Below are 27,122 nucleotides of genomic sequence, written 5' to 3'. Positions count from 1 at the left end.
TCTGGCTGTTTTTGCTTGCCCACTTAGCTTTTCCATTATAAACCAACATTTTTTATCTTTGATACACATCTATAACCAGGTCTTACTATTTGAAAAACTATGCCAAAAAACTAATAATTTATGACTCCAATGTATTATATACTAAATGTAAATATAATACTTATCTTTCCCAATAACAAAATCACATTACACTGATAACTCAGTTCAGCTTAATTCTCAACATGACCCTCCAATTCTGCTTTTCCTATTTTTATGCTTTGATATTATTGACATTTCATACAAAGGCAAAACGAAACATTTGAGTTCCCATCTTTTTAGTACAGTCAGCCCTCCACAGCCACAGCTTCTGCATTTGCAGATTCAACCAACCGTGGATTGAAAATATTCAGGAAAAAAAAATCCAGAAAGTTCCAAAAAGCAAAATTTGAATTTGCCATACACAGACAACTATTTACATAGCATTTACACAGTATTAGATATTATAAGTAACCTAGAGATGATTTAAAGTATATGGGAGGCAGCATGAAGCACTAACGTAGTAGAGACTACAGCAACACTGTGTGTGAATATGAATTTTTAAATATTTAACATACAATATAAATGTTTATAATGAAATATTCATATACCAAAACAGCAATTCCAAGATTTAAAGGGAAAAAATACATTATCTCAATTTGTTTTACATTGTGCTACTCTTGTATATATGTTCAAAGCTATACTTCAAGAATTTTCATTATAAAAACATATTTACTAAGTGCAAAAAATAAAAAAAAAATAAAGTATATGGGAGGATATACGCAGATTAAATGCAAATACTATGCCATTTTACAAAAGGGACTTGAGTATACAAGAATTTTGGTATCCTCAGGGGTCCTGGAACCAGTCCCCCACAGATAACAAGGGATGAATGTATTCTCTTACCACTCTGCTATTCATTTTTTGTAACCATATTCAATTAACATAATAGGAAAAATTTTATGTTATGCTTTTTTCCTATTACCAATTTCTTTTTGCTTTTAGTTTTCTGATTTTCATACTCAGATGATAATGTTGTTTCTTAGTTTCTTAGTGACATCCAACCTTGAAGTCATTCTATTTGCCTTTCAGACCTATATAGAATTCTAGGTTTACCACAACTTTTTCCGCCTATTCCTGTTACAATCCAACTCCTACTTGAAAACAGAAAACTGAAACAAGAAATAATATCTTTTCAAAGATAAACAGCTGGCTTTTCTTTTTAACTCTCGTATTCTTGATTAATATCACACTTGTCTGAATTTGCCAATGGAAAATAATATCTAAGTTACAAAAGATACCTGAGGATAGTTGTACAATCAGAAGCTGTTTAGTACTCAAAGTTACTGAACATAATATTTTAAAAGTCCATTTTTTAATTTTCACAACTTCTCTCTTCTTGAAAAATATGTAAGCATATAACTGAACCCATAATTTAATGTCTTGATGTAAGATGACTATAGTATTTTGTAAGATATAAATCACCATATTATCAAAGATTTAAATGAGATAGTTACATATTTTCTACATGTTGGGTAGTATCTCATGTACACAATTAACAAAAACTATCAGAAGATTTAATAATTACCCATGGAAAGATACCTTTTATAAATAAACAGATTTCTAAAACCTAAAAAGCATGTCTGACATACATCACTTATTTGCTGTGACTTAAAATATAATGTAAGGAAAGAAAACATTACCTAATTCTAACAAAACTGTGTATACAGAAAAAAAAAAATGTTAGAACAAGGAGTCTTTAGGCCACAATAAGACCACTAAATATTACAGAACTTAAAATTGATTAACTTAAGAATTCAATTAAAGTAGAAAACAAAATTGTTTAAAACAAGAGCACAGAAGTTGTGCTTAAAAAAAAAAGTTTAAAGGAAGGGGATGAGACAGGTGAGCAAAACCACTACCAGACTCCTTACCCATTGCTGTTGGTGCTGGAGCTTCCTGATGGTACTTTCAGCTTGCTCCAGTTTAGCACTGGCCTCATCACTCTGCTGTTTGATGTTGGCCAACTCCCGTTTTATGAGGTAGTTTTCCTCAGCCTCCTGGGCTCTTGTCACTTGTCCCTTAGGACATAATTTTTGTGTGTGTAAAGCAATTTAGGATAGATTCAAGAAAGACTGCCTTTGTGAGGTTTAGTTACTTACTTTGACATGTTAAAAAAAAAAAAAAAAAAAGATCACCTCAGAGAACAGAACAGCCTAAGTAATTATTAGCCAGCAGCTCATTATTGCTCCAGCAAATTTTGGGAAACTAAATGAAAAATTCATCTGATAATCTTAAGAACAATTCTTCTTTCAGTCAATAAAAATTCAATTCATGCAATATTATTGTACATGCAGGACTAGTGTTTTCAATGAATAGTGGTTAATTTCGCAGAATCCACTGATTGCCATTTTGGAATAAATTTTAAAATAAGGTTAGCTCTAAAACGTGCAAAAGATGGGTTTATTTTAATAAAGATAACACACTATTATCAAAAATTAAGTTTACACCCATAGATACCACCCCAAAACTTATTTCTAGAAAAATGCATGTAAAATTGCATGCATTAAAATATGAATTTCTAGGTTTAGGACTTTCCTTAGATGTTAGAGAAAATGCTTAAAAAAAAAAAAAACTATACCTGTATCAATCTATCTGCCAAGGAAGCACTTTCCTACAAAAGGAAAAATTCAGATAGAAATATAAGAGAAGGAACTAAAATAAAGGTGATAAAATTAGGAATAAGAAGAAACAACGCATACCCAAATTCCACCTACTTTTCATTGTAATTAAGATGGACATTTAGATTTTAAAACTATTTTTTATTGTATGTGTTTCTATTCTTAAAAAAAAATATATCAAAATAAGGATAAACTGCAGAAAATCATGTGCTTCTAGAAGAGACCTAACACAAATTCCAAGAGGGTTTTCATTATTTGGGACAAGCTAATATCTTCTTTTTAAAGCATACTTTAAGTATTTTTAGCATCAGCCATATTGTCAAATCATTTATATGAAAGGGAGAAGGAATTTGAGTAGGCAATTCCACTTATAAAGTGTGACAGCAATTTGTACAACAGCAACTTCCAAAGAAGCAAAGCAAGGAAAATATGACAAATGAAATTAATGAGCTCAACCATAATAAACTCTAGCAATAACTGAGTAAGTAAACATTTCAGTTACAGAGTTTAACTGGTATCTAAGTATTTACAGAATTCTAAGTGCTAAAGAACACACCTAGGCCATCTAGGCCAGTAAAAAGGTACTTAATTTTCTAGAAGGAAAATCCAAACTTAACTCTTTCAGACAGCACCTTTATTATTCTCAAGGTTCGATGAAATAAAAATGCTTTCTCTGTGAAAATGTCTTACTGCAAAGATAAAAGACCACCTAGGAAGATGTACATTTTACTATAAACTGAGTGTTTAGTGGAAATAATATATATTGATAAAATCAAAATGACTTAAAAACAATTAAGCTCAACCTTTTTGCAGTCACCAAAAAAGCAGAATTATCTTCAAACCAGCTCTAATAAGATGAAAGAAATATATCCTTAATATAATGTACCTGCAATTATTATATAACAAAAATATACATGTAACAAAGATCCTGTCCTTGTGCCATGCTATTTAATATGAAACCATCAATACTTTCAAACAAAAGACAAATATGCAAATAATCTATATCTTCATTCATTTCATTCCTAAATATTGACCTGTAGACTTTCAGGGAAGATTTTAAGATACTTGACAATATCATGAGGACTATTTTTTAAACTACTAATTTTCATCTTTGGTAAAAAGAAAAAAAAAACAAAAACAAAAAAACCTAAAAGAGTTTGTGAATTCGGATGTTTTTCCTTTAATAAACCAAAACTCTTAGGCTATACTTTTATTACTTAATACATTCTTATAGCAACAGGAACAAGACTATGAAAGACATTACATCAAAAGCACAATAAGAAAAATAATGCAAAATTGACACATTTACCGTTATTTTATATGAAACAGAGAGGAAGAGGTAACAAGCGGTATCAAAATAATTCTAAAAACCAAAAGTTTAGTCACAATTCCTGTGTTGAAAATCAACAAACATCATGGTGAATTTTTATATAAGAAATCAGTCAGTCATTTTGACTAAACTTAAAGCAATCCTAGGCCTTAAAGAAATCACTGCCACATTTAACATATGGCTCGACAGGGCAACATTTGAAATTCATCTTTAAAATACTATACAGAATGGATTCTCAACTAGGTTACCCCTAAAGAACATACTTTTTAGAGATTATGTAACAAAAACAAATGACATCAATATGTTACTCTAATAATAACCTCAGTTTGAAACTTTAACCTTAGAGTTCAAGGACTACTAATGATCAATTTTTATTGACAAGTTATTTAGTTAAGTAGTAAGCTATGCAAGCTAAGAAGTCAATACCACAACTTCAGAGACATGTGCCAGATTTCTTGAGCCTTTATTTAAAATAGAAAAATTATTGTGCATTCAACGGAAGTTTACATAAGTAGCAATTTACTTACTTTTTCTAATGTTTCAATGCGCTGTTTTAATAGTCTATTTTCTGTGCGTAACCTCTGCAGAAAAAGAAAACAAACAAACAAAGGTTTGCTTGCAAACATTCCTGAGAAGGAAAAATGATACCTAAATCATAGTCGATAAAATGTACCACCTTTTATAAATAGGAAATAGTCCAAGAAATGGCTACATTATCATCTGTGAAATTCTTAAAGGCTCAGAGTAAGAAATGCATGGCAAAGGAAATGACCACATTCATCATTCCAGCTGTGACTGAATTTTAAATATAAGCTAGAATACATACAAAATAACCCCTTTCTTTTCTGTAACTAGCATAATGACTCATAATCAGTATTTTCTTTTTTCCCCGGCTGCGCCTCACCACTTGCAGGATCTTAGTTCCCCCACCAGGGATTGAACCCGTGCCCTCGGCAGTGAAAGCGCAGAGTCCTAACCACTGGACCGCCAGGGAATTCCCAGTATTTTCTTATATGTCTTAATATCCCTATTAGATAGAAAAGATTCTAACTCATTTATCTCCTACAAAGACTACACAAATAATATTCAAATGTGTATCAAATAAACAAGTAAGGAATCTGAAAAATGCATGTTCATAGGATAAATATCAAATTGTCAGTTTAGAACTAGATCAGCCTCCATTTATAATGTGTTGTATGTGCCAAGTTGCAAAGTTCCATTATGAAAATATGAAGAATGAGTTGTTTTCATCGAATGAATTATTTATCATGAGTTGTTTTCAACTTAAGAAAATTACTAGCATTTTCTTGTAGTTAAAAGAGTAAAACCAGATTAAAAAAAAAAAAACCACTTCACGTAATTGCTCAATGCCCAACTCCCAAAACCCTGTCAAATTACTGCTATTAAGTATTAAATCTAAAACACCCTACATTATAAACTGGTACAGCCACTATGGAAAACAGTATGGAGGTTCTGAAAAAAACTAAAAATTGAGTTGCCATACGATCTAGCAATCCCACTCCTGGGCATATATCAAGACAAAACTATGATTTGAAAAGATACACACACCCCTGTGTTCATAGCAGCACTATTTACAAGAGCCAAGACATGGAAACAACCTAGATGTCCATCGATAGATGAATGGATAAAGAAGATGTGATACACACACACACACACGCACACAAAATGGAATACTACTCAGTCATAAAAAGAGAATGAAATAATGCCATCTGCAGCAACACAGATGGACCTAGAGATTATCATACTAAGCAAAATAAGTAAGAAAGAGAAAGACAAATACCATGATATCACTTATATGTGGAATCTAAAATATGACACAAATGAACATATCTACGAAACAGAAACAGACTCACAGACATGGAGAACAGACTTGTAGTTGCCAAGGGGGAAAGTGGGGTTGGGGAAGGGATGGATTGGGAGTTTGGGATTAGCAGATGCAAACTACTATATATAGGATGGATAAACAACAAGGTCCTACTGTACAGCACAGGGAACTATAGTTATATCCTGTGACAACATAATGGAAAATAATATGAAAAAACAAAACACTCTACAGTAAAAAATCATCTCCTTTTTGTATAGTTCACCAATATAAGTTATCCCTTCATTTTGCCATCATTATAATTTCAAACTCCCTCTTACCTATTTGTACCAATTTGCTCTAGAGTGCTATCTAGCCTTCTTCCAACCCTGCCTTCCTCTAAATTCCTGCTAAAAATGTCTTCCTCAGAAAATTCTTCTATTAATTCAATCTATCATTTTGCCAGTAAAGACTAAAATATAGTTTATATAACATATAAAATCTCAGAACAAAGCAAATAAAAGACTATGAATTATTGTTGTCTTATTAAGTGGACCACAAATTGGAACAAATAAATCTTATTTATTACAAAGATAGTTTGCATATTAAATATTTTTGCTGTATTCACTAGAATATATTTGGATGATTTGAAATAGATATTACTTTATGTGTGATCTCAAGCTACAAAATAGTTTGAGGAAAAGAAAATATTTCTCATTTCTTGGCTACTCACATTATGTATAGCATAATGGTCTACACAAATAAGCAATTATTAAATGCTCTTAAAGTCTGGAAAGCCAAAGAAATAAATGTGATTCTCAAAATCTTCTCAACATATTTCATGACAAAAAAAGTAGCATTTTGTTTTTCTAAAAGACTTAGGAAGTTAAGTTCAACCAGACAATTGAGTGAATAAAGTTAATATTTCAATAGAAATAATGCTTAAAATTTAAAACTAAAAACATTCACTTGGATTTCCCTCCCCACCCCCTTCAAATCTTCTGAAATTTTGCTATAAAAACCTGAATTCATTTTCCCCCCAAACACCTACACAAATGTCTTAATACCACTTTTTAAATAAATCATCAATTCCTCATTTGTGTGATACTCACTTCATGATGAGTTGAAAAATATAATAGACTTTATCAGTTATTAAAGACTGTTTCAGGGTTACCTTCACAGTATTTTGGTAATTAGAGCTTTGTAATCTCTTTTAACATCTGGTATAGGTAATTTCCCCCCTTCTTATATTGTGTTTTTTATCCTCCTCAAACCTTAACTACTAGTAGACTAGTAGTTTAGAGACTAGGTTGTTTTTTTTTTTTTTAACGTAGATTTTTAAAATTTATTTATTTTTGGCTGCGTTGGTCTTCATTGCTGCACGCGGGCTTTCTCTAGTTGCGGCGAGCGGGGGCTACTCTTCGTTGCCGTGCACGGGCTTCTCATTGTGGTGGCTTCTCTTGTCGTAGAGCACGGGCTCTAGGCGAGCGGGCTTCCATAGTTGTGGCATGTGGGCTCAGTAGTTGTGGCTCCCGGGCTCTAGAGCGCAGGCTCAGTAGTTGTGGCGCACGGGCTTAGTTGCTCCGCGACATGTGGGATCTTCCTGGACCAGGGCTCAAACTCACATCCCCTGCATTGGCAGGCGGATTCTTAACCACTGCGCAATCAGGGAAGTCCAAGACTAGGTTTTGAAATGAGGTAGGTTTAGGTTCAAATCCTCACTCTACAATTAACACCTGTGGATGTCATTCAGTGCCCTGGAATCTCCATTTCCTCAACTAGAAAATTATACTAATAAAACCTACAATGATGCTGGAAGAATTCAACGAGACAGCACACTGCCTAATATAAACCAAATACTTGGTTAATGATAAGCATTGCTCATAGTATTTTTAAAGTTAGTGCATGAATATAATTTTATTACTTTTGTCTATTTTTTAAAATAATTATTCTTTAGATTGTTTTTATACAACACGTAGTTATTTTTGTCTCTCTCCTTTATTCATCCTTTAAAAACACCCTTTGCAAAGTTTGTCGGTGCTTGTTAGGTTTTACGCTATTTTTCATTTAGGCTATTCTTAAATATGCTTTTTTAAAAAATTAGCTAATTAATTAAATTTTGGCTGCATTGGGTCTTCATTGCTGTGCGAGGGCTCTTCTCTCTAGTTGTGGTGAGTAGGGGCTACTCTTCACTGTGGTGCACGGGCTTCTCATTGGGGTGGCTTCTCTTGTTGTGGAGCATGGGCTCTAGGCACACGGGCTTCAGTAGTTGTGGCACACAGGCTCAGTAGTTGTGGCTCGCAGGCTCTAGAACGCAGGCTCAGTAGTTGTGGCTCGCAGGCTCTAGAGAGCAGGCTCAGTAGTGTGGTGCATGGGCTTCATTGCTCTGCAGCATGTGGGATTTTCCTGGACCAGGGCTTGAAACCGTGTCCCCTGCATTGGCAGGTGGATTCTTAACCACTGTGCCACCAGGTAAGTCCCAAATATGCTTTTATCTTTATTTCAAATGGAATTTCTTTTTTCCAAGATACTTTTGAAATGTTTATTGCTGCTATATAGGAAAGTTAATGACTAAAATCTACCACTTGACTGACTTCTCATTAATTTTTGAGTACCCTTACTTTTAATCACATTTCCTAGAACTAATTAAAAAGGTGTTTTCTAAACTTTAAAGTGAAAACCACAAGAAGAAAGAGCAACAGATACATACACTTAAAAAGAGAGACTTTTTTGACCTACCAAATTAGAAAAGAAAATGAGACTAAGAGTGAGAGCAAGAATGAAATACCTAATGTACACAAGGTATTAGTGAAATGGAAACGCTGCCAAGAACATATCCTGGAAATATTCTTTAGGAAATTTACTTAGTACATACTGAATGTCTTAAAAATACTAATACCCTATAATTCAGTAATTCTACTTTTTACAACTGACTATAGAAATAGAAGGTACCACAAAACTTTATATACAAAGATGTTAACATAAGCATTATTTTTTAATGATGAAAAACGAAAAACAACCTAAATATGCCAAAATAGGGGAATCTCAGTTTCAAACAAACCACTCTGTTCTTTCCAGCTTACTCATTTTATGAAGTAACCCAAACTCAATAATCCTCCTTCTCGTTGGGATAATCCATGGATCCTACCAACTTTTCACTGTCCCTCACTGCCTGATATCCTCTCTTCCCAAACAAAGTTTAATTTCCAATCATTGCAGACTTTCCCTTGCTTTTATCCCCCCTTTCCCTTTTCTTTAGTAGTGAGCATACTTGCCTGGGAAACCACTACTCTGGGTCAACACACCGACAACTCTTGAGTCTGCACCTCAGCCAGTAAATATGACCAAAGAAAAATAAAACCGTAAAGTTTATTTCAATTAACAATCACTAAATTCAGTTGGACTCTTAATGCATCCTAGCAATAACGTGTTTCCTTAGTCCATTCCTTCTCCCACCTTCTTAGATCACTATTTCATACTTTCTCCTCTTTCTTCAAACCAGCAACCCTCCACCCTACTGTCACTCTCAGATGATAATCCTGTTTCTGATTTCAGTGAAAAAATTGAAGCAATCACAATAGAACTTCACAACATCCTACAACCAACATCTTACCTACATTTTTGCCCATATATTTTACATTCTCTCTTGTTCTTTTTTTTAATAAATTTATTTATTTATTTTTGGCTGCATTGGGTCTTTGTTGCTGCACGCGGGCTCTCTCTAGTTGCAGTGTGCTCATAAGATGTGGTTGTTTTGGTGTTGATTCTTTTTTTGAGCTGGGGCTACTCTTCATTGCAGTGCACAGGCTTCTCATTGCGGTGGCTTGTCTTGTTGTGGAGCATGGGCTCTAGGTGCGTGGGCTTCAGTAGTTGTGGCACGCAGGTTTCAGTAGTTGTGGCTCACTGGCTCTAGAGAGCAGGCTCAGTAGTTGTGGTGCACGGGCTTAGTTGCTCCATGGCATATGGGATCTTCCCAGACCAGGGCTCGAACCCGTGTCCCCTGCATTGGCAGGCAGATTCTTAACCACTGTGCCACCTGGGAAGTCCCCTTTCTTTAGCATTTGACACAGTAAATGGCTCTCTCTTTCTGAAACACTCTTTTCTCTTGGCTTCTAGGACATTATATTTCCCTGGTGTTCTCCTACGTTGCTGATTAGTTCTTGGTCTTCCTAACTTTTAAATGTTGGCTTACTCTCAGGCTTAATTCTCGTACTCTGCTGTTTAATCTACATCCATTCCCCAGGTAATCTCATCTACTCTCATGGCTTTTAATATGATCATATCAATAACTGTCAAATTTTTATTTCCAGCTTGTCCTCTCTTAACTCCAACTTTAAATACAGTTAAGTACCCTACATACGAACCTTCAAGTTGCGAACTTTCAAAGATTTGAACGTGTGTTCTTAAAACTGCAGCTTGCCCTCCGTCTCCTATTGCTGACAATCCTTCAGCTCTACCATCTTCCACCTCCTCTCCCTCTTCCAGTCAGTAATTCGAAGCCAGCCCCTGTATGCTAGCTCTGGTACTGTACTACTGTACTTTTCAAGGTACAGTACTATAAGATTAAAAATGTTTATTTTTTTGTGTTTTTTTTTTTATGTATCATTTGTGTGAAAAGCATTATAAACCTATTACAGCACAGTACTATATAGCTGACTGTGTTAGTTGGGTACCTAGGCTAACTCTGTTGGACTTTACAAACAAACTGAACTTACAAACGCGCTCTCTGAACAGAGCTCGTTCATACACAGGGGACTTACTGTATTTCGAGGAGCTACTTGAACAGCTCCTGGGTATCTCATACTTAATATAACCAAAACTGGGGCTCTTGGTATTCCTCCTGTAGACTTTCCCATTGCAGGTACTGGGAACTGCATTCTTCTAACTGCTCAGGCCAAAGTCCTTGATTCCTGTCTCTCTGACACCTCCACAATCAGCTATACCTTTAAAACCTATTCAGAATCCAATCATTTCTTAACACTTCAGTCCAAGCGCCACCACCACCCCTTGCCTGCATTACTTCACCAGCTTTCTACTTAATATCCCTGCTTCTGCTCTTACCCCCTGCAATATACTCTCAACACAGCAGCCAGAAGATGCACTGAAAACTTAAGTCAGATCTTGTCCTTCTCTACTGAAAACCCCAGTGGCTCACCAGAGTAAAAGCTAAAGTCTTCACATGTTCAGCAACTCCCTACATTATCTGCAGTGTGCAACACCTTACCTCCTTTCACTTCCCTCATCTTCATGTCGTCCCATCACTACTCCTCATCAGCATGCTCCTGACCAGACCCTGCTCTCCTTATATATCCAGCTCCCTCACTTCTTTCAGGTCTTTATTCAAAGGTAACCTGGTCAACTTCTCTAAACTTTTAATCCGAACACTATCATTTTATTTTCCCTTCCCTAAGATATTTTTTCCCTCTGTTTAACACTTATCACAATCTAAAACACTGTACATTTTACTTATTGTCTGATTTCCATACTAGAATGTAAGTACCACAAGGGCAGGACTTGGTCTGTTTCATAAACACATCTCAAGTGCCTAGAACAGTGTTTGGGCATGTAGCAGGCACTGTATCTGTTAAATGAATGACTTCTTAAATAAATTATGCTATTATATCCCCATTGGATTTTATTAAGTAGCTATTCATTTTTTTTTGCTATTCATTTTTTAATGAAAAGTTTGTAATGCCACCAAAAATGGGCATCCAAATCCTTCCTACATCACAATACGTTAAAGTTTCTCTTGCAAAGTGGTAGTGTGTATACACTGAAGAACATGTATGGGTCTCAGACTAACCCAAATCAGAGTTCAAACTCTTTTGACTTCTACCACTTTTTGTCAGTATGACCACTAGCTTATTATTTGAGCTTTCTGAACCTTAGTTTCTTCATAGAAAGATAAACAACCCTTTCATAAGGTTATTGGAAGAATAAAAGGAGATAATGTATGTAAATTATCCTTCATATATTAAGTGTTGAATAAATGTGTCAGTACTAGTACTTTATATTGATTGTTCAATATAATTCCTGGATGACTTAGATAATACTTGTCATGTTTTCTTTTTTTATGTTAGGCCGTGAAAACACAGATGTTTTTATATTACGCTCTAGTTTTCAGCATATCTGGAATATTCCATAATTTTTGAAATAAGAAAAAATATCCAAATTCTGACTAAAAACCAGTCAGAATTTCTAACTCCTCTTCACAGGGCTTAAATCTCTATACCTCAAAACACAAATTTAAACATAAATTCATATGTCTATCTTAAATAGAGTAGGGGATAAAGACTCTTCTTTTTTAAAGATCTGTGGTTTATCCCAATATAAGCTAGAATTTTAATATTTCTTACCTCCTCCCCCTCAGGTGGAACATCAAGAGATTGGAAGAAGATACTGACAAAGGTGTTTCTATTAACAAAAAATCTGGCACAGTCAAATGTAAGATCTACTGTATGAAATCGTTATTATCAAAATCTTCCTGTAACACTTCAGAGAAGGAATGGAAAATACTTGAAAGTCACCATCTTGATCAGGGAGCTGACAGATATAATTCTTAGCGTAAAGGTCACTGACCCGAAGGTCAAACCTTAAACACATGTCACAGCATCAAAGGCTGATTTTTTACTTCTATATCAAAACATCACATAATTATGATCATACTATTTGTGTAAAGAACAGTGTAAGATTATCTCCCTGAAGGCTTTTGAGGAGAACCAAGGCAAGAAAGTACTAGTTTAACAGAATTCATTCCCTTGTAAAAGGGACTTTGGGGGAGGGGAAGGGAATGTGAATAAGGAAGTGACATTTCCCAATGAAGAGAGAGGCTCCATGATACATGGCTAATTAATTGTAAATAAGGTGGTCTTCTGGTTGCGAATGAGATGAATTGCCAGGTCCAACTTAAAAATCAGACATATGCAAACATGAAGTTAAAAAAGTGCAGTTACACAAAAATTGTTTTGGCTTTGCCCTTCAGAGGGCAGGAGGAATGAAGAAAGGAATGAAAATGGTACAAGAGTAAAAAAAGAACTATGTGGAAACAAGATTTTATAAAAGGAACTGTCTCTGAGATTAGCGTATTTATTTATCCAATGCACTCCACTAACTTTTTAAACTTTTTCCCCCTAGATTCTTCTCTATAAACAACTTTGTGCCACCTGTTTTTGCCTAAAACATACTCAAAAGTATTTTATGAGGTATATGAACTATAACTTTCCCCAAAAATCAAAATTTGAAAAAAACTGCAAATATAGGCTAATGTCTGCTAGATCTTTTTGAAAAGGCCTTTTGCTATTCCTACATTCATGTGACTTAATTTTAAAAAAACTTCTTCAAGAGCAAGGATTGTTCATAGAACTGTTAATTTATTTTTTATTTTTTTGCAACTACAAGCATGATGAAATGAACAGGATGGCTTCCCCATCCTCAGATTCTTGATTTGCAGTTCCAAATATTCGTGGTATGCAATAACCCATACTCTCTCCCCACTCATCAGGATGATGTACTTTTTACTTTCAGTAGGTTGAAGTGGAGGGTATGATTTAATATTACCCTTACTCATGGAACCTAAAAGAAAAGCAAATGGTAGAGCAGCAGGTGGGTGACAGAACAAAAAAAAAAAAAAAAAAAAAGAGGGAAAAACATCCACAGGGATCTTTTCCTTCTCTCCTCCTCTCTCTCTCTCTGAAAAATGTATAAGTATCTATTTCCAACAGATAGTGAGTAGGTGATAGAAACGGAAATAAAACATCTATAAAAGGGAGACAGAGTTGATGAGGGAAGAGACTGTCTCCCAGGAGGCTTCTGAGCAGGATTATGGTAAGAAAGAGTAGTAATTTAACAGAACCCATTCCCTAGTAAAAAGGCATGTGGGGTGTGAGTAATGAAGTGTTATTTTATAGCAAGGCTAAATTAATACACGGCTAGGGAATTGTAAATAAGATGGTCATCAAATGTCTTGCCAGGTTGAAGTAAAAAATCAGACACATCCAAATATACAGTTTTTTTAAAAAAAGTGGAGTCATTCAATAAATTTGTTTTGTTTTTGATTCTTTTTTTTTTTTTTTTCAGGCAGTTGGGGGGAAAATAAAAGGTAAGGAATTTGATCAGCCAGTCACTGAGTTCCTTCACTAACTCATGCTTCTATTCATTATCTCCATCCTGAAATATCAGCATAAATGCCAATTCAATTTTCCTTAACACCCAGCTCACACAATGCCAAAGATCCCCAACAATTTCTGGCCTACAGGGATACAAACAAGAATTTTAAGGTACACGTGGGAATTTACATGTCCTTCAAATTGAAAATCTACCTGTTTCTCTGAACAGTAATTCAGAAATAATCTTTGGTTAGCGATGAGAAAATTTAATTAGTCAAAGCTTTCTGCATCTCTAAGGCAGCCATAATTAGTTCTAATGCAATGATCTACTCTATTTGGTCTCCTTTATACTATACTGCTGTTAGTCTCAGCATGTTACAGATTATCTTCTCTATAACTTTTTAAATCATGCTTAAATGAAATGATAATTATCTTCCCCAAAGAAGTATTTTCTCCTGATGACCCACCAATGAATCCAGAAAAAGGGAGAAGCTGCTTTCTTTCACACTAGAACAAAAACCACTTCAGTCACATTATTCTGGTTTCTGAAATGTCTGTTTTTAACTATAATCTAGTGGGATGGTAAATTTATCAATAAATAAATACAAACATCATTGCTAAATTTACGACAGGTAATAAATATATCAACATAACATCTATTGCCAAATAACTGACTTTAATGAATTTATGTTCAGTACTTTTAAAAGTCCTAAGATGCTTACTTTAATTTCAACTTGTTCTTCCATTTCTTTAGTTTTTATTGTAGTATATTCCTTTTCAAGCCTGAGAAAGAAAGAAAAAAAAAGTTAAAGGTATGCTTTCATTCCAAACTAGTTACGGAAATTAGAAAATTTAAAACCATATATTAACACAAAATAGAATTTTGCTATGTTCCCCCAACTTATGACTTGAGATACTTGAAATCAGAAAAATCATCTCAATAGTTATACAGGTTATCACGAAAAAAAAAATTACTTCAAAAATAACAAATATAAGAACCACACAAAAGTAAACTTTAGAAAGTAAAATGCTATAAAGCACCAGAGAACTGAGTTTAGAGATTCTATTCAGCCCTTAACTTACAGAAGAAGCACAAACCCCTCCTTCTCAAATTAAAATACACTGATAAAGTTCAACTGGATCTTAACTAAACTTGACTAGAAATTTCTAAGGGGAGAAAAGGAACAACTCTTCCTAACAAAAAAATTCCAGTTAATAAACGTAGAAAGAATGAGGCAAATATAAAAATCACCATTAGAACTCCACAATAAATAACTGCCATAGGCAAGAAAAATGAATGAATGTTAAAATTAGTGGGTAAAAGTTTAAGCACAGTCTCAAAGTATCTCTCCCCAAACATTTACTAATTACAAAGGAAAAAATAGTAAATTTATAGTACAGGATCTTAGCAGACAGCATCTGAGCCAAATGATGAAGGTTAACATCACCAGTAATGCCTATCGACATGACACACCCCCTGTTAAAATGTACTGAGAAAGGCACCTCACCTCTGTGGTATCTTACCAATAATGCATATCCTCAATCTAATCAAGAGAAATCATCAAACCCCAATTGAAGGACATTCTAAAAAATATTTGACCAGCTCGCATCAGAAGTGCCAAGGTCAGAAAAGACAAGAAAAGACTGAACAACTGTCGCGGACTGTAGGAGAGTAAGAAATGACAAACAAATGCAATGTACTATTTTTGCAACTCTACTATAAACACAAAATTATCTTAAAAAATTATCAGCCATCCAAAAATTAGTTCTACCAAATTATTTTTATATCTTACTCTCAATCAAAAATGTTAATAACAAGTTAAACCCTCCAAATAATAACCAGGCCCCACATAACTTATAGCTTCTTTTAAAAATCAAGTTCTCCCTCAAAGGACAAGAATCTATTATTTACTATGTATAATTTCATTTTTCTCACAGAACATTTTTTTACTGTGGTAAAATACACATAACAAACTTTACCATCTTAACTATCTTTAAATGTACAATTCAGTGGTATTAAATACATTTATAATGTTGTGCAGCCATCACCACCATCATGTCCACAGCTTTTTTCATCTTATAAAACTGAAACTCTGTACCTATGAAACAATAACACCCCATTTCCCCCTCTCACCAGGCCCTGGCTACAACCATTTTACATTCTGTCTATGTGAGTCTGACAACACTAAGTATCTCATATAAGTGGAATCATACAGTATTTGTCCTATTGTGACTGGCTTATTTCACTTAGCATAATGTCCCCATAGTTCACCCATATTATACCATACATTGAGCGTCTCTTTATGTGCTAATTGGCCATTTATATCTCTTCTTTGGAGAAATGTCTATTCAAATTCATTGTCCATTTTTTTAATCCAGCTGTTTAGTTTTTGGCTGTTGAGTTTTAAGAGTTCTGTATATATTCCAGATATTAATGTTTTATCAGATATGTGATTTGCAAACATTTTCTCCCATTCTGTGGGTTGCCTTTTTCTGTTGAGTGTCTTAGAATACACAAAAATTTTCTCAAAGTACAGTAAAATTTTATTTTTAAATTTTATGAGCCTCTAATGGATAGAACATTTCTGAATTTTTTTTATTTTTTCTTCCAGTTTTATTGAGATATAACTGACATACAGCGTCGTATAAGTTTAAGGTGTACAGCATAATGATTTGACTTATATACATCATGAATTATTACCACAATAAGTTTAGTGAACATCCATTACCGCATATAGATTTAAAATATTTATTTATTTATTTACTTTATTTATTTTTGGCTGCGTTGGGTCTTCCTTGCTGCCTGCATGCTTTCTCTAGTTGCAGCAAGCGGGGGCTACTCTTCGTTGCGGTGTGTGGGCTTCTCATTGTGTTGGCTTTTCTTGTTGCGAAGCACAGGCTCTAGGCACGCAGGCTTCCGTAGTTGTGGCTCGCAGGCTCGAGAGCGCAGGGTCAGTAGTTGTGGCGCATGGGCTTCGTTGCTCCGCGGCATGTGGGAACTTCGCGGACCAGGGCTTGAACCCTTGTCCCCTGCATTGGTAGGCGGATTCTTAACCAGTGCGCCACCAGGGAAGCCCCAACCTGTTACATTTTTAAATTAAAGTTGTTCCGCTCTAGGGCTTAAAATAGAAAAAGAAAATTTTTTTCCTTGTGATGGGAACTCAGAATTTACTCTCTTAACAACCTTCATATATAATGTACAGCAGTGTTATCTATCTTTATCATGTTATACATTACATCCCCAGTATTTATTTATCTAAAAACTGGAAGTTTGTGCCTTTTGACTGCCTTTATCAATTCCCCCTCTCTTGGCCCCCATCTCTAGTAACAACAAATCTGATCTCTTTTTCTATGAGCTTATTTGTTTCTGAAATATAACTGACCTACAACACTATGTTAGTTCCTGGTACACAACATAGTGACTTGACATTTCTGTACATTTCAAAAGGATCACCTAACAAAGCTATTATATAACTATTGACCATAGTCTCCACACTGTACATTTCACACTGAGGACTCATTTTGTAACTGAAAGTTTTTACCTCTTAATATCCAAATTTTAAATTTTTCATGAACTTTAGTTTGTCTATTTTTTCTTTTGTTGTCTGTGCCGTTGGTGTCATATGCAAGATATCATTGCCAAATCCAATGTCATGAAGCTTTTGCCCTATGTTTTCATCTAAGAGTTTTAGTTTTAGTTCTTATATTTAGATCTTTGATCCATTTTGACTTAAATTTTGCATATGGTGTTAGGTGAGGGTCCAACTTCGTATTTTTGCATGTGGATATCCGGTTTCCTCTGTACCATTTGTTGAAAGACAGTCCTTTCCATATTGAATGGCCTCAGCATCCTTGACAAAAATCATTTGATCATGTATGTAAGGGCTTATTTCTGTCTTTATTCCAGTGCCAACCTGTTTTGATTACTGTAGCTTTGCAGTAAGTTTAGAAATCAGGATGTGTGAGTCCTCCAGCTTTGTTGATCTTGTTCAAGATTATTTTGGCTATTTGGGGTCCTTTAAGGTTCCATATGAATTTTAGAATGGGGTTTTCTATCTGCAAAAAAGATGTCAACAGTATTTTGATAAGGACTGCACTGAATCTGTAGGTCTTTTTGGGTAGTACTGACATCTTAACAAGATTAAGTCTTCCAATCCTTGAACATGGGATGTGTTTCCATTTGTTTATATCTTTAATTTCTTGCAGTAATGTTTTGACGTTTTCATTGTACAAGTCTTTCGCCTCCTTGGTTAAGTTAATTCCTAAGTATTTCTTTTGATGTTACTGAAAAATAAAACTTCTTCACTGATCCATTGGTTGTTCAAGAGTGTGTTGTTTAATTTCCAAAAAATTGCTGTTTCCCGTTTTACTTCTGTTATTGATATCTAACTTCAACTTGTTACAGCTGGAGAAGATATTTTGTACATCTCTTAAAATCTACTGAGACTTAACAGTGTTGTTGTTATTGGGTAGAGTGTTCTGTGTATCTCTATTAGATACAGTTGGTTTATTGTGTTGAGTCCTCTATTTCCTTACTTATATTCTCTCTGGTTGTTCTATCCATTACTGAGAGTGGGATATTGAAGTCTCCAACTACTACTGTAGAACTGTCCATTTCTCACTTCAATTCTGTCCATTTTTGCCTCACATATTTTGATAGTCTGTCATTGCCATATAAATGTTTATAATTGTTACACCTATTGCTATATTGAACCTTTCATTAATATATATTACCTGTCTTTGTCTCTTGGAAACTTTTAAAATTAAAGTCTGTTTTGGCTGATATTACTATAGCTACCTCTGTTCTCTTTCGTTTACTATTTGCATGGAATATCTTTTCCCAACCTTTTGCTTTCAATCTATTTGCATCTTTGGATCTAAAATGAGTCACCTGTAGATAACATATAGTTGGATCATGTGGTTTTCCCCATTCTGCCAATCTATGTCTTTTGGAGAGTTTAATTCATTTACTTTTAAAGTAAGTACTGACAAGGAAGGACTTACTGTCATTTTGCTATTTGTTTTCTATATGCCTTGTAGCTTTTTTTGTCCCTCATTTCCTGCATTATTGTTGTCTTTAGTGTTTAGTTGGTTTTTTTGTAGTGAAATGCTTAAATTCGTTTCTAATTTCCTATTGTGTATATTCCATTGTTATTTTCTTTGTGGTTCCATGGAGATTATATTAACATTCTAAAGTTATAATACTCTAATTTGAATTTATAGCAGCTTAACTTCAATAATATACAAGAACTCTGCTCTTTTATAGCTTCTTTCCCACCGCTTTTGGTTACTGGTCACAAAAACATGTATTTATACATTGTGTGCCCCAAAACACAAACTAATGATTCTTTTAAATCTATTAGTCTCCTAAATAATGTAGAAAACAAGACTTGGAGATACAAACAAAAATTACAATACTAGTAGCTTTTAGACTAATAATTGCTTTTTAAAAAAATGTATTAATTTATTAAATCATGTAGAAAACAAAAAGTGGAGTTACAATCCACTGTTATGATAATAATAGCTTTCATAATTGCCCATGTGTTTGCCTTAATTAAGACCTTCATTTTGTGATATGACTTTGAGTTACTGTTTCGTGAGTGTCCTTTCATTTCACCCTGCAGGAATGAGTATTTCCTGAAGGGCAGATCTAGTGATAACGAGCTTAGCCTTCATTCACCTGGGAATGTCTCGATTTTTCCCTCACTTTTGAAAGACAGTTTTGCCAGATACAGGATTCCTGACTGTTTTTCCTTTTAGCACTTTGGATACAAAGGCCCACTTGTCTTCTGGCCTCCAAAGTGTCTGATAAGAAGTATGTTTATAATCTTATTGAGAATCCCTTGTACATAATGATTGGCTTCTCTTTTGCTGCCTTCAAGATTTGCTCTCTTTGCCTTTTGCAAGTCTGATTATAATGTGTCTTGGTGTGGGGTCTTCTTCACATCACTTTACTTGGAGTTCAATGAGCTTCTTAAATGTTTATATTCATGTCTTTCAACAAATTTGTTAAGTTTTCAGCCATTATTTCTTCAAACATTCTCTCCCTCCACCCCACCTTCTCAGATTCCCACAATGTGTATGTTGGTCCACTTCATGGTATCCCGCAGGTCCCTTAGGTTCTGTTCACTTTTCTTGGGTCTTTTTTGTTGTTGCTGTTCCTCAAACTCAGTTATTTCCAGTATCCTATCTTCAGGTTCACTTATTCTTCTACCTGCTCAAATCTGCCTTTCAATCACTCTAGTGAACTTTTCATTTCAGTTATTGTACTTTTCAGATCCAGAATTTCTTTTTGGTTTGTTTTTAGATTTTCTATCCCTTTACTGATATTTCCATTTTGTTCATACATCTTTTTTACTTTTCCCACATCTTCCTTTATTTCTTTGAGCATCTTTTAAAGTCTCTATCTACCAAATCTGCCATGAAGTCTCCTTCAGATACAGTTTATTTTTTTCCTTTGAATGGGTCATATTTTCCTGTTTCTTTACATGCCTTGATTTTTTTGTTGTTGAAAACTAGACATTTGAATCTAGTAATGTGGTAACTCTGAAAATCAGATTCTCCCCCTCCCCAGGATTTGCTGGGGGATTTTTTGTTATTGTTTTTGTCTTTTTGATTGTTATAGGCTGTCTCTGTGTTGATGACCAACCTGAGCTGTAAACTTATGGTATCCACAGGTCTTTTCTGAGCCTCTCCCTTGGGCATGCAGTCACGTTTTAATTTTCTCCATATATGCAGTTGTTTTTGAACGTGCTAGTCTTTTGTGTCTGGCTCCCAAAAGGGGAAAAAGAAAAAAATGAACGGGAGAAAAGGGCACAAGCCCTTTAAATCTCTTGGCAGTCTCTTCAGCCAGAGGAAGAGGTGCAACAACAGTGGAGAGAGGTGCAACATCAATGGGGAGATGTGCAACAACAACTTCTTTGCACCTGTCCGATCATAAACAGTGATCAGGAATCAGAGCACAGATCCCCAATATGTGGAGGACACGGTCTTTTTTGCCCACCCTGACTCCCACAAGCTGCATGCAGGCTGTTCCAGGAATACAAGCACAGCTGCCTGTCAGTGGCTAAGGGGTAGAGAATGGGTAATGTGCTAAGACCTGAACTGATCAAATTAACTGCAATTTACCATGCCTACCCCTAGAAGTTACAAGTCTTCAATAGACTTCAGACTTCCAAAATAGTTAACATCAGACAGATTCTGCCAGTGCCAACTATTGTCTAGGTGGCAGACAGATTCCTGGTGCTTCGTACTCTGCCATCTTTTCACAATCTTCTGTCCACAGTGACTATGTAATATGCCAATTGTGAGGCTTAGAAAGAAGGAGAAACTTGCCTAAGGTCACACCCTTAACTGCTACACTGCTATGTCTCTTACTTTGGTATGTCTAAAAGAATACAGGATATCCAAAAAAATTTTGATTCTAAAAAGGTGCGAAACATTTTGAACAATGGCTGCACTGTTGAAATAACTTTATAGCCTTCACAAATGACTACTGTGAAGTAGATATTTTGTAATGTATTGTGATAAATGTCATCATTACTCATTCACAAACCTAAAACAAAACACTGTGAGTTATCATTTAATCCTTGTTTCCCAATTCAGTCACCAAGCACGTTCAATTCAACCACCTTAACACTGCTCTAAAATTCAATATTACTTTTTCATCTGCATTGATAATTTTTTAAAATAAACTTTATTTTTTAGAACGGTTTTAGATTTACAAAATAATTAGAAGAGTACAGAGTTTCTATAGACCCCATCCCCAGTTTCTCCTAGGTTTACATCTTACATTAGTATAGTACATTTATGACAATTAATGAACCAATATTAATACATTATTAACAACTAAAGTCCATACTTTATTCAGGTTTCCAAAATTTTTGGCTAATGTCCTTTTTCTACTCTAGGATCCCATCCAGGATACCACACTACATTTAGCTGTCACGTCTTCTTAAAGTCCCATGGTTAGGAGAGTTTCTCAGACTTTCCATGTTTTTGATGACCCTGACAGTTTGAGGAGTACTGGTCATCAGGTATTCTGTAGAATGTCCCTCAACTGGGATTTGTCTCATGCTTTGCTCATGATTATACTGGTATTATGGGTTTTGGGGGAGGAAGACCACAGAGGTAAGTCCCATTTTCATCACATCACATCAAAGGTATAAACTATCAACAGGATACTACTGTTGATGTTGACCTTGATCACCTGGCTGAGGTGTGATCAGGTTTCTGCAAACCTACTTCCAAGTAGCTGCAAAGCTCCCTCGTTCTCCCTTCACTGGTAGTATTTTTAGGCCTTTGTTATGGCTTATCTAAATTACCAGAGGAATCTTTTAATTGTTCTTGCTACTTGTCAGTTTCTTAACTCAATCTTTTCTAAACACTATTACCAGAGTGGTATTTTTTGGGGACTTCCCTGGTGGCACAGTAGTTAAGAATCGGCCTGTCAATGCAGGCAACACGGGTTCGAGCCCTGGTCCGGGAAGATCCCACATGCCATGGAGCAACTAAGCCCATGTGCCACAACTACTGAGCCTGCGCTCTAGAGCTTGCGAGCCACAACTACTGAGCCCACGTGCTACAACTACTGAAGCCTGTGCACCTAGAGCCTGTGCTACACAACAAGAGAAGCCACCGCAATGAGAAGCCCGCACACCGCAACAAAGAGTAGCCCCCACTTGCCTCAACTAGAGAAAGCCCACGCACAGCACGAAGACCCAACGCAGCCAAAAATAAATAAATAAACAAATACATTTATTTATTTATTTTAAAGAATAATTATTTTAAAAAATAAAAATGTTGATTTGGATCATGTCATTCCCAGAGTTAAAATGATTAGGTGGCTAGGGCTTCCCTGGTAGCGCAGTGGTTGAGAATCTGCCTTCCAATGCAGGGGACACGGGTTCGAGCCCTGGTCTGGGAAGATCCCACGTGCCACGGAGCAACTAGGCCCGCGAGCCACAACTATTGAGCCTGCGCGTCTGGAGCCTATGCCCCGCAACAAAAGAGGCCGCGACAGTGAAAGGCCTGCGCACCGCGATGAAGAGTGGCCCCCGCTTGCCACAACTAGAGAAAGCCCTCGCATAGAAACAAAGACCCAACACAGCCAAAAATAAATAAATTAATTAAATAAAACAAAAAAAATACTATACTCTTAAAAAAAAAACTATATTAAAAAAAAATGATTAGGTGGCTATCCATTACCTTCAGACTACATTTCAAAGGCTTACCAAAAGTAATCAAGGCTCTTTGGAGAAATGCCTTTTTCCTGTGTAGAAGAAAGTAAGGTACAAGATGAATCTGGAATATTTTGTTGCCCTAAAAGTAAGGGAATTCTCGAAGAATCATGGGAACTTGTCAAAAAGACACGGCAGCCAGCTTGAAGGGGTTCCCAGTGGACAAAGCAGGGACAACTTGAGAGTAATGGACTATAATTCACCAAATAAAATAAGACACAGTGGACTTCCCTGGTGGCGCAGTGGTTAAGAATCCGCCTGCCAATGCAGGGAACATGGGTTCCATCCCTGGCCCGGGAGGATCCCACATGCTGGGGAGAAACTACCGAGCTCGTGCACCACAACTACTGAGCCTGCACTCTAGAGCCCGCGAGCCACAACTACTGAGCCCGTGTGCCACAACTACTGAAGCCCATGCGCCTAGAGCCCATGCTCTGCAACAAGAGAAGCCACGACAATGAGAGGCCCACGCACCGCAACTAAGAGTAGCCCCTGCTTGCCTCAACTGGAGAAAGCCCATGCGCAGCAACAAAGACCCAACAGCCAAAAAATGAAAACAAACAAATAAATTAATTAAAAACAAACAAACACAGGGCTTCTCAAAAACCAGTCTGAAAACCACCTAGTAGTTCTTAAAAAAAATAATAATAATAAGACTCAGTGGATTCACACAGATATAAATAAATAAATAAGCAAGCAAGCAAGCAAGCAAAGAGATAACTAAAAAGAGAAAGAAGGGAAACCTCTTCCTTACACTAGAATGCCAATTAATAAGGAAGGAATGAGGGAGTTGAGACAATCATAAACAGAACCAAATATGGGGAGGGAAAGTTAGGTAAGGAACAGGATATTACATAATCTCAAAGTACCTTGACACAAATTACTGACTCATAAAAGAAAAAATAATAACTTTATAGTAGTGAAATCTGGCAGACATCACCTTAACCAAGTGATCAAAGCTAACATCATCTTCCTTAAGAAACTGAAAGTAGAGCTACTGTATGATCCTGCAATCCCACTCCTGGGCATATATCTGGAGAAAAACATAAGCTGAAAAGATACATGCACCCCAATGTCCATAGCAGCACTATTTACAATACAAGACATGGAAGAAACCTAAGTGTCCATTAACAGATAAATGGATAAAGAAGATGTGGTACATACACACTATGGACTATTACTCAGCCTTAAAAAAGAATGGAATAATGCCATTTGAAGCAACATGGATGGATCTAAAGATTATCATACTAAGTGAATTGAAGTAAGCCAGAGAAAGCTAAGTAGCATATGATATTGCTTATATGTGCAATATAAAAAAATGATACAAATGAACTTATTTATAGAACAGAAATAGAAATAGACTCACAGAAAACAAACTTACGGCTACCAAAGCGGGGAGGATAAATTAGGAGTTTGGGATTAAAATATACACATTACTATACATAAAATAGATAACCAACATGGACCTACTTTATAGCACAGGGAACTATACTAAATATCTTGTAATAACCTATAATGGAAGAGAATGTAAAAAAAGAATATATATATATACATATATATGTGTGTGTGCGTGTATATATATATCTGAATCACTTTGCTGTACACCTGAAACTAACACAACATTGTAAATCAACTATATTTCAATAAAAAATTAAAAATAAATAAATAATTGATTTTTTTTGAAAAAGGTAACATCATCAATATTGAGACAAGCCAAAATTGATGAGAAGACACAATATTATTGGTATACCTGCCAAAAATGTGCAACCTGAATCTAATAATGAGGAAATGTTAGATAAACCGAAATTGTGGGATCTTCTACAAAATAACTGGCCTGTACTCTTCAAATATATCAAGGTCGAGAAACACAAAGCATTGAGAGAGCATTTCAGATTAAAGGAGATTGAACTGACACTATTTACAATACAAACATGGAAGACTTAATGCAATACACGGGACTTCCCTGGTGGCGCAGTGGGTAAGAATCCGCCTGCCAATACAGGGGACATGGGTTCGAGCCCTGGTCTGGAAAGATCCCACATGCTGCGGAGCAACTAAGCCCGTGCACCACAACTACTGAGCCTGCGTGCCACAACGACTGAAGCCCGCATGCCTAGAGCCCGTGCTCCGCAACATGAGAAGCCACCGCAAGGAGAAGTCTGCGCACCACAACGAAGAGTAGCCCCCGCTCGCCGCAACTAGAGAAAGCCCGCGTGCAGCAATGAAGACCCAACACAGCCAAAACTAAATAAAATTAAATCTTTAAATAAATAAATAAACAAACAAATTGCAATACACGATCCTGGAGGGTCTGGAGTGGATACAGGACCCAGGGGGTAAGGGATTAAGTGTGGGGAGTGGGTAGAAGTTGGGGATGGGAGGAGGAGATTGTTGTAAGGAATATTATTGGGACAAGTGATAAAATTTGAACTTCTATTATGGATTAGAATACTATTGTATCTATGATAATTTCCTGATTTTGATTAACTGCTGACTTCGGTTTTAAATTTTAAAAAAAGCTCTGTTCTTAGGAAGTACATATTCAAGTATTTAAGGATAAAGGGCACAATATCTCAACTTACTCTAAAATGGGTCCTCCCAAAAATAATGGGTATGGATTTTACTTCACACACACACACACACACACATATTATTTTATTTATATATATGCATGTGTGTGGGGTGGGGGGAGGAAAATAAAACAAATGGGGCAAAATGTAAACAATTGGTGAATTTGGATAAGTGGCATAAGGGAGTTCCTTGTAGTATATTTGTAACTTTTTAAAAAAGTTTAAAAGTATACCAAAATAAAAATTACAACAAAAGAAGCCAAAGGCTAAGACTGATTGCTTGCAACATTCATATCTTAAAGAAACCTCTAAACCACATGTGAGTGATTAGTGAGCAGTTGAAACATGGCTAATAGAACTGATTTAATGAATCTTTAATTCTATTTAAATAGCCACATACAGGTAGTGGCTACCATACAGGATAGCACAGCTTTAAATACCCCTAGGTTCCCACCACGTTTTAAACTTCACTGCCTACTACACTCCCATTTGCCTATGGTACAGTCACACTGGCTTTTTACTGTTCTTAAACATATCAATCATTCTTACTTCATTCATTACATTTACTGCTCTCTCAGCATGAAATATACTTGCCCAGATAACCACATGGCTCCCTCTCTCACTTCCTTCAGGTGTCTGCTCAAACGGTGCTTTATCAGTCTGTGTGCCCTGAGTCCTCTATCTAAAAAAAGCACCCCATCACTTCCATGTCCTTCATCCTCCTTTACTTTTCCTTCATGGCACTGCCACTGATGGGCATGATACTGTATATTTGTTCAGAAGCTGCTCCATTTGATTCTTCTCGCTTTGCTCTCTCAGGGCACACTCCTTCTGGGGCAAGTCATTCTGAAATTGTACCTTTTGTTTGGAACTCCAGAGGTTTTTATATCTCAAAGTCAGTCTTCTGCACTTCTGTAAGTTCCACAAAGGAGGAACTCTCTCTCTGTAGTCATCATTTAACCCCAGCAATTGGAAACATAAGTTCTTCAAAAGTATACTCTGGTGCCCTCTCCTTCAGAAAACAACCTGAATCTTCATCTTCTGCCATCCTCCTATCCAACCATGTCAGTGGTCTTCAACTTTTTTTTCTCATGTACCTGCTAAAAGAATGTTGCCCCTTATATACTTTAAAGAAGTCTAAAAAATTTTTGTTACTTAAGTGCCTACAGTTGCAAAGGATGTGATTTATATATGCTTAAATTTTTTCACTAAAACTTTAAATGAGATTTATTCAATTTATGGATGTCTACTCTATAACCTAAGCAGCAAAGGCAGTCACTGTTACTAACCAATGAGTCAAATTATATTTACTTTCTCTATCACTAAAGTTCATGTTCTTTTTCAACTCAAATAAGTATAT

At 35.7% G+C, this 27,122-nt stretch overlaps 1 protein-coding gene across 2 annotated transcripts in view; it reads right to left on the bottom strand.

Moving 5' to 3' along the window:
• The window catches only part of EVI5 (ecotropic viral integration site 5), a 228,596-nt gene that overhangs the window by 103,506 nt on the left and 97,968 nt on the right, over positions 1-27,122 (bottom strand). The window contains exons 10-13 of one of the 2 annotated variants that reach the window (XM_061186311.1): positions 14,676-14,736; positions 4,554-4,607; positions 2,657-2,689; positions 1,950-2,096 (exon numbers count right to left, since the gene is read on the bottom strand). In XM_061186311.1, coding sequence (XP_061042294.1) covers positions 1,950-2,096; positions 2,657-2,689; positions 4,554-4,607; positions 14,676-14,736 — 295 coding nt within the window. The remainder of the gene's footprint in view (positions 1-1,949; positions 2,097-2,656; positions 2,690-4,553; positions 4,608-14,675; positions 14,737-27,122) is intronic. The other variant, XM_061186313.1, reaches the window with a different exon arrangement.

This window comes from Eubalaena glacialis, chromosome 3, assembly GCF_028564815.1.
Source record: "Eubalaena glacialis isolate mEubGla1 chromosome 3, mEubGla1.1.hap2.+ XY, whole genome shotgun sequence".
NCBI lineage: Eukaryota > Metazoa > Chordata > Mammalia > Artiodactyla > Balaenidae > Eubalaena > Eubalaena glacialis.
The sequence above is the reverse complement of the archived record's forward strand: the minus strand, read 5'-3'. Positions and strand labels throughout refer to the sequence as shown.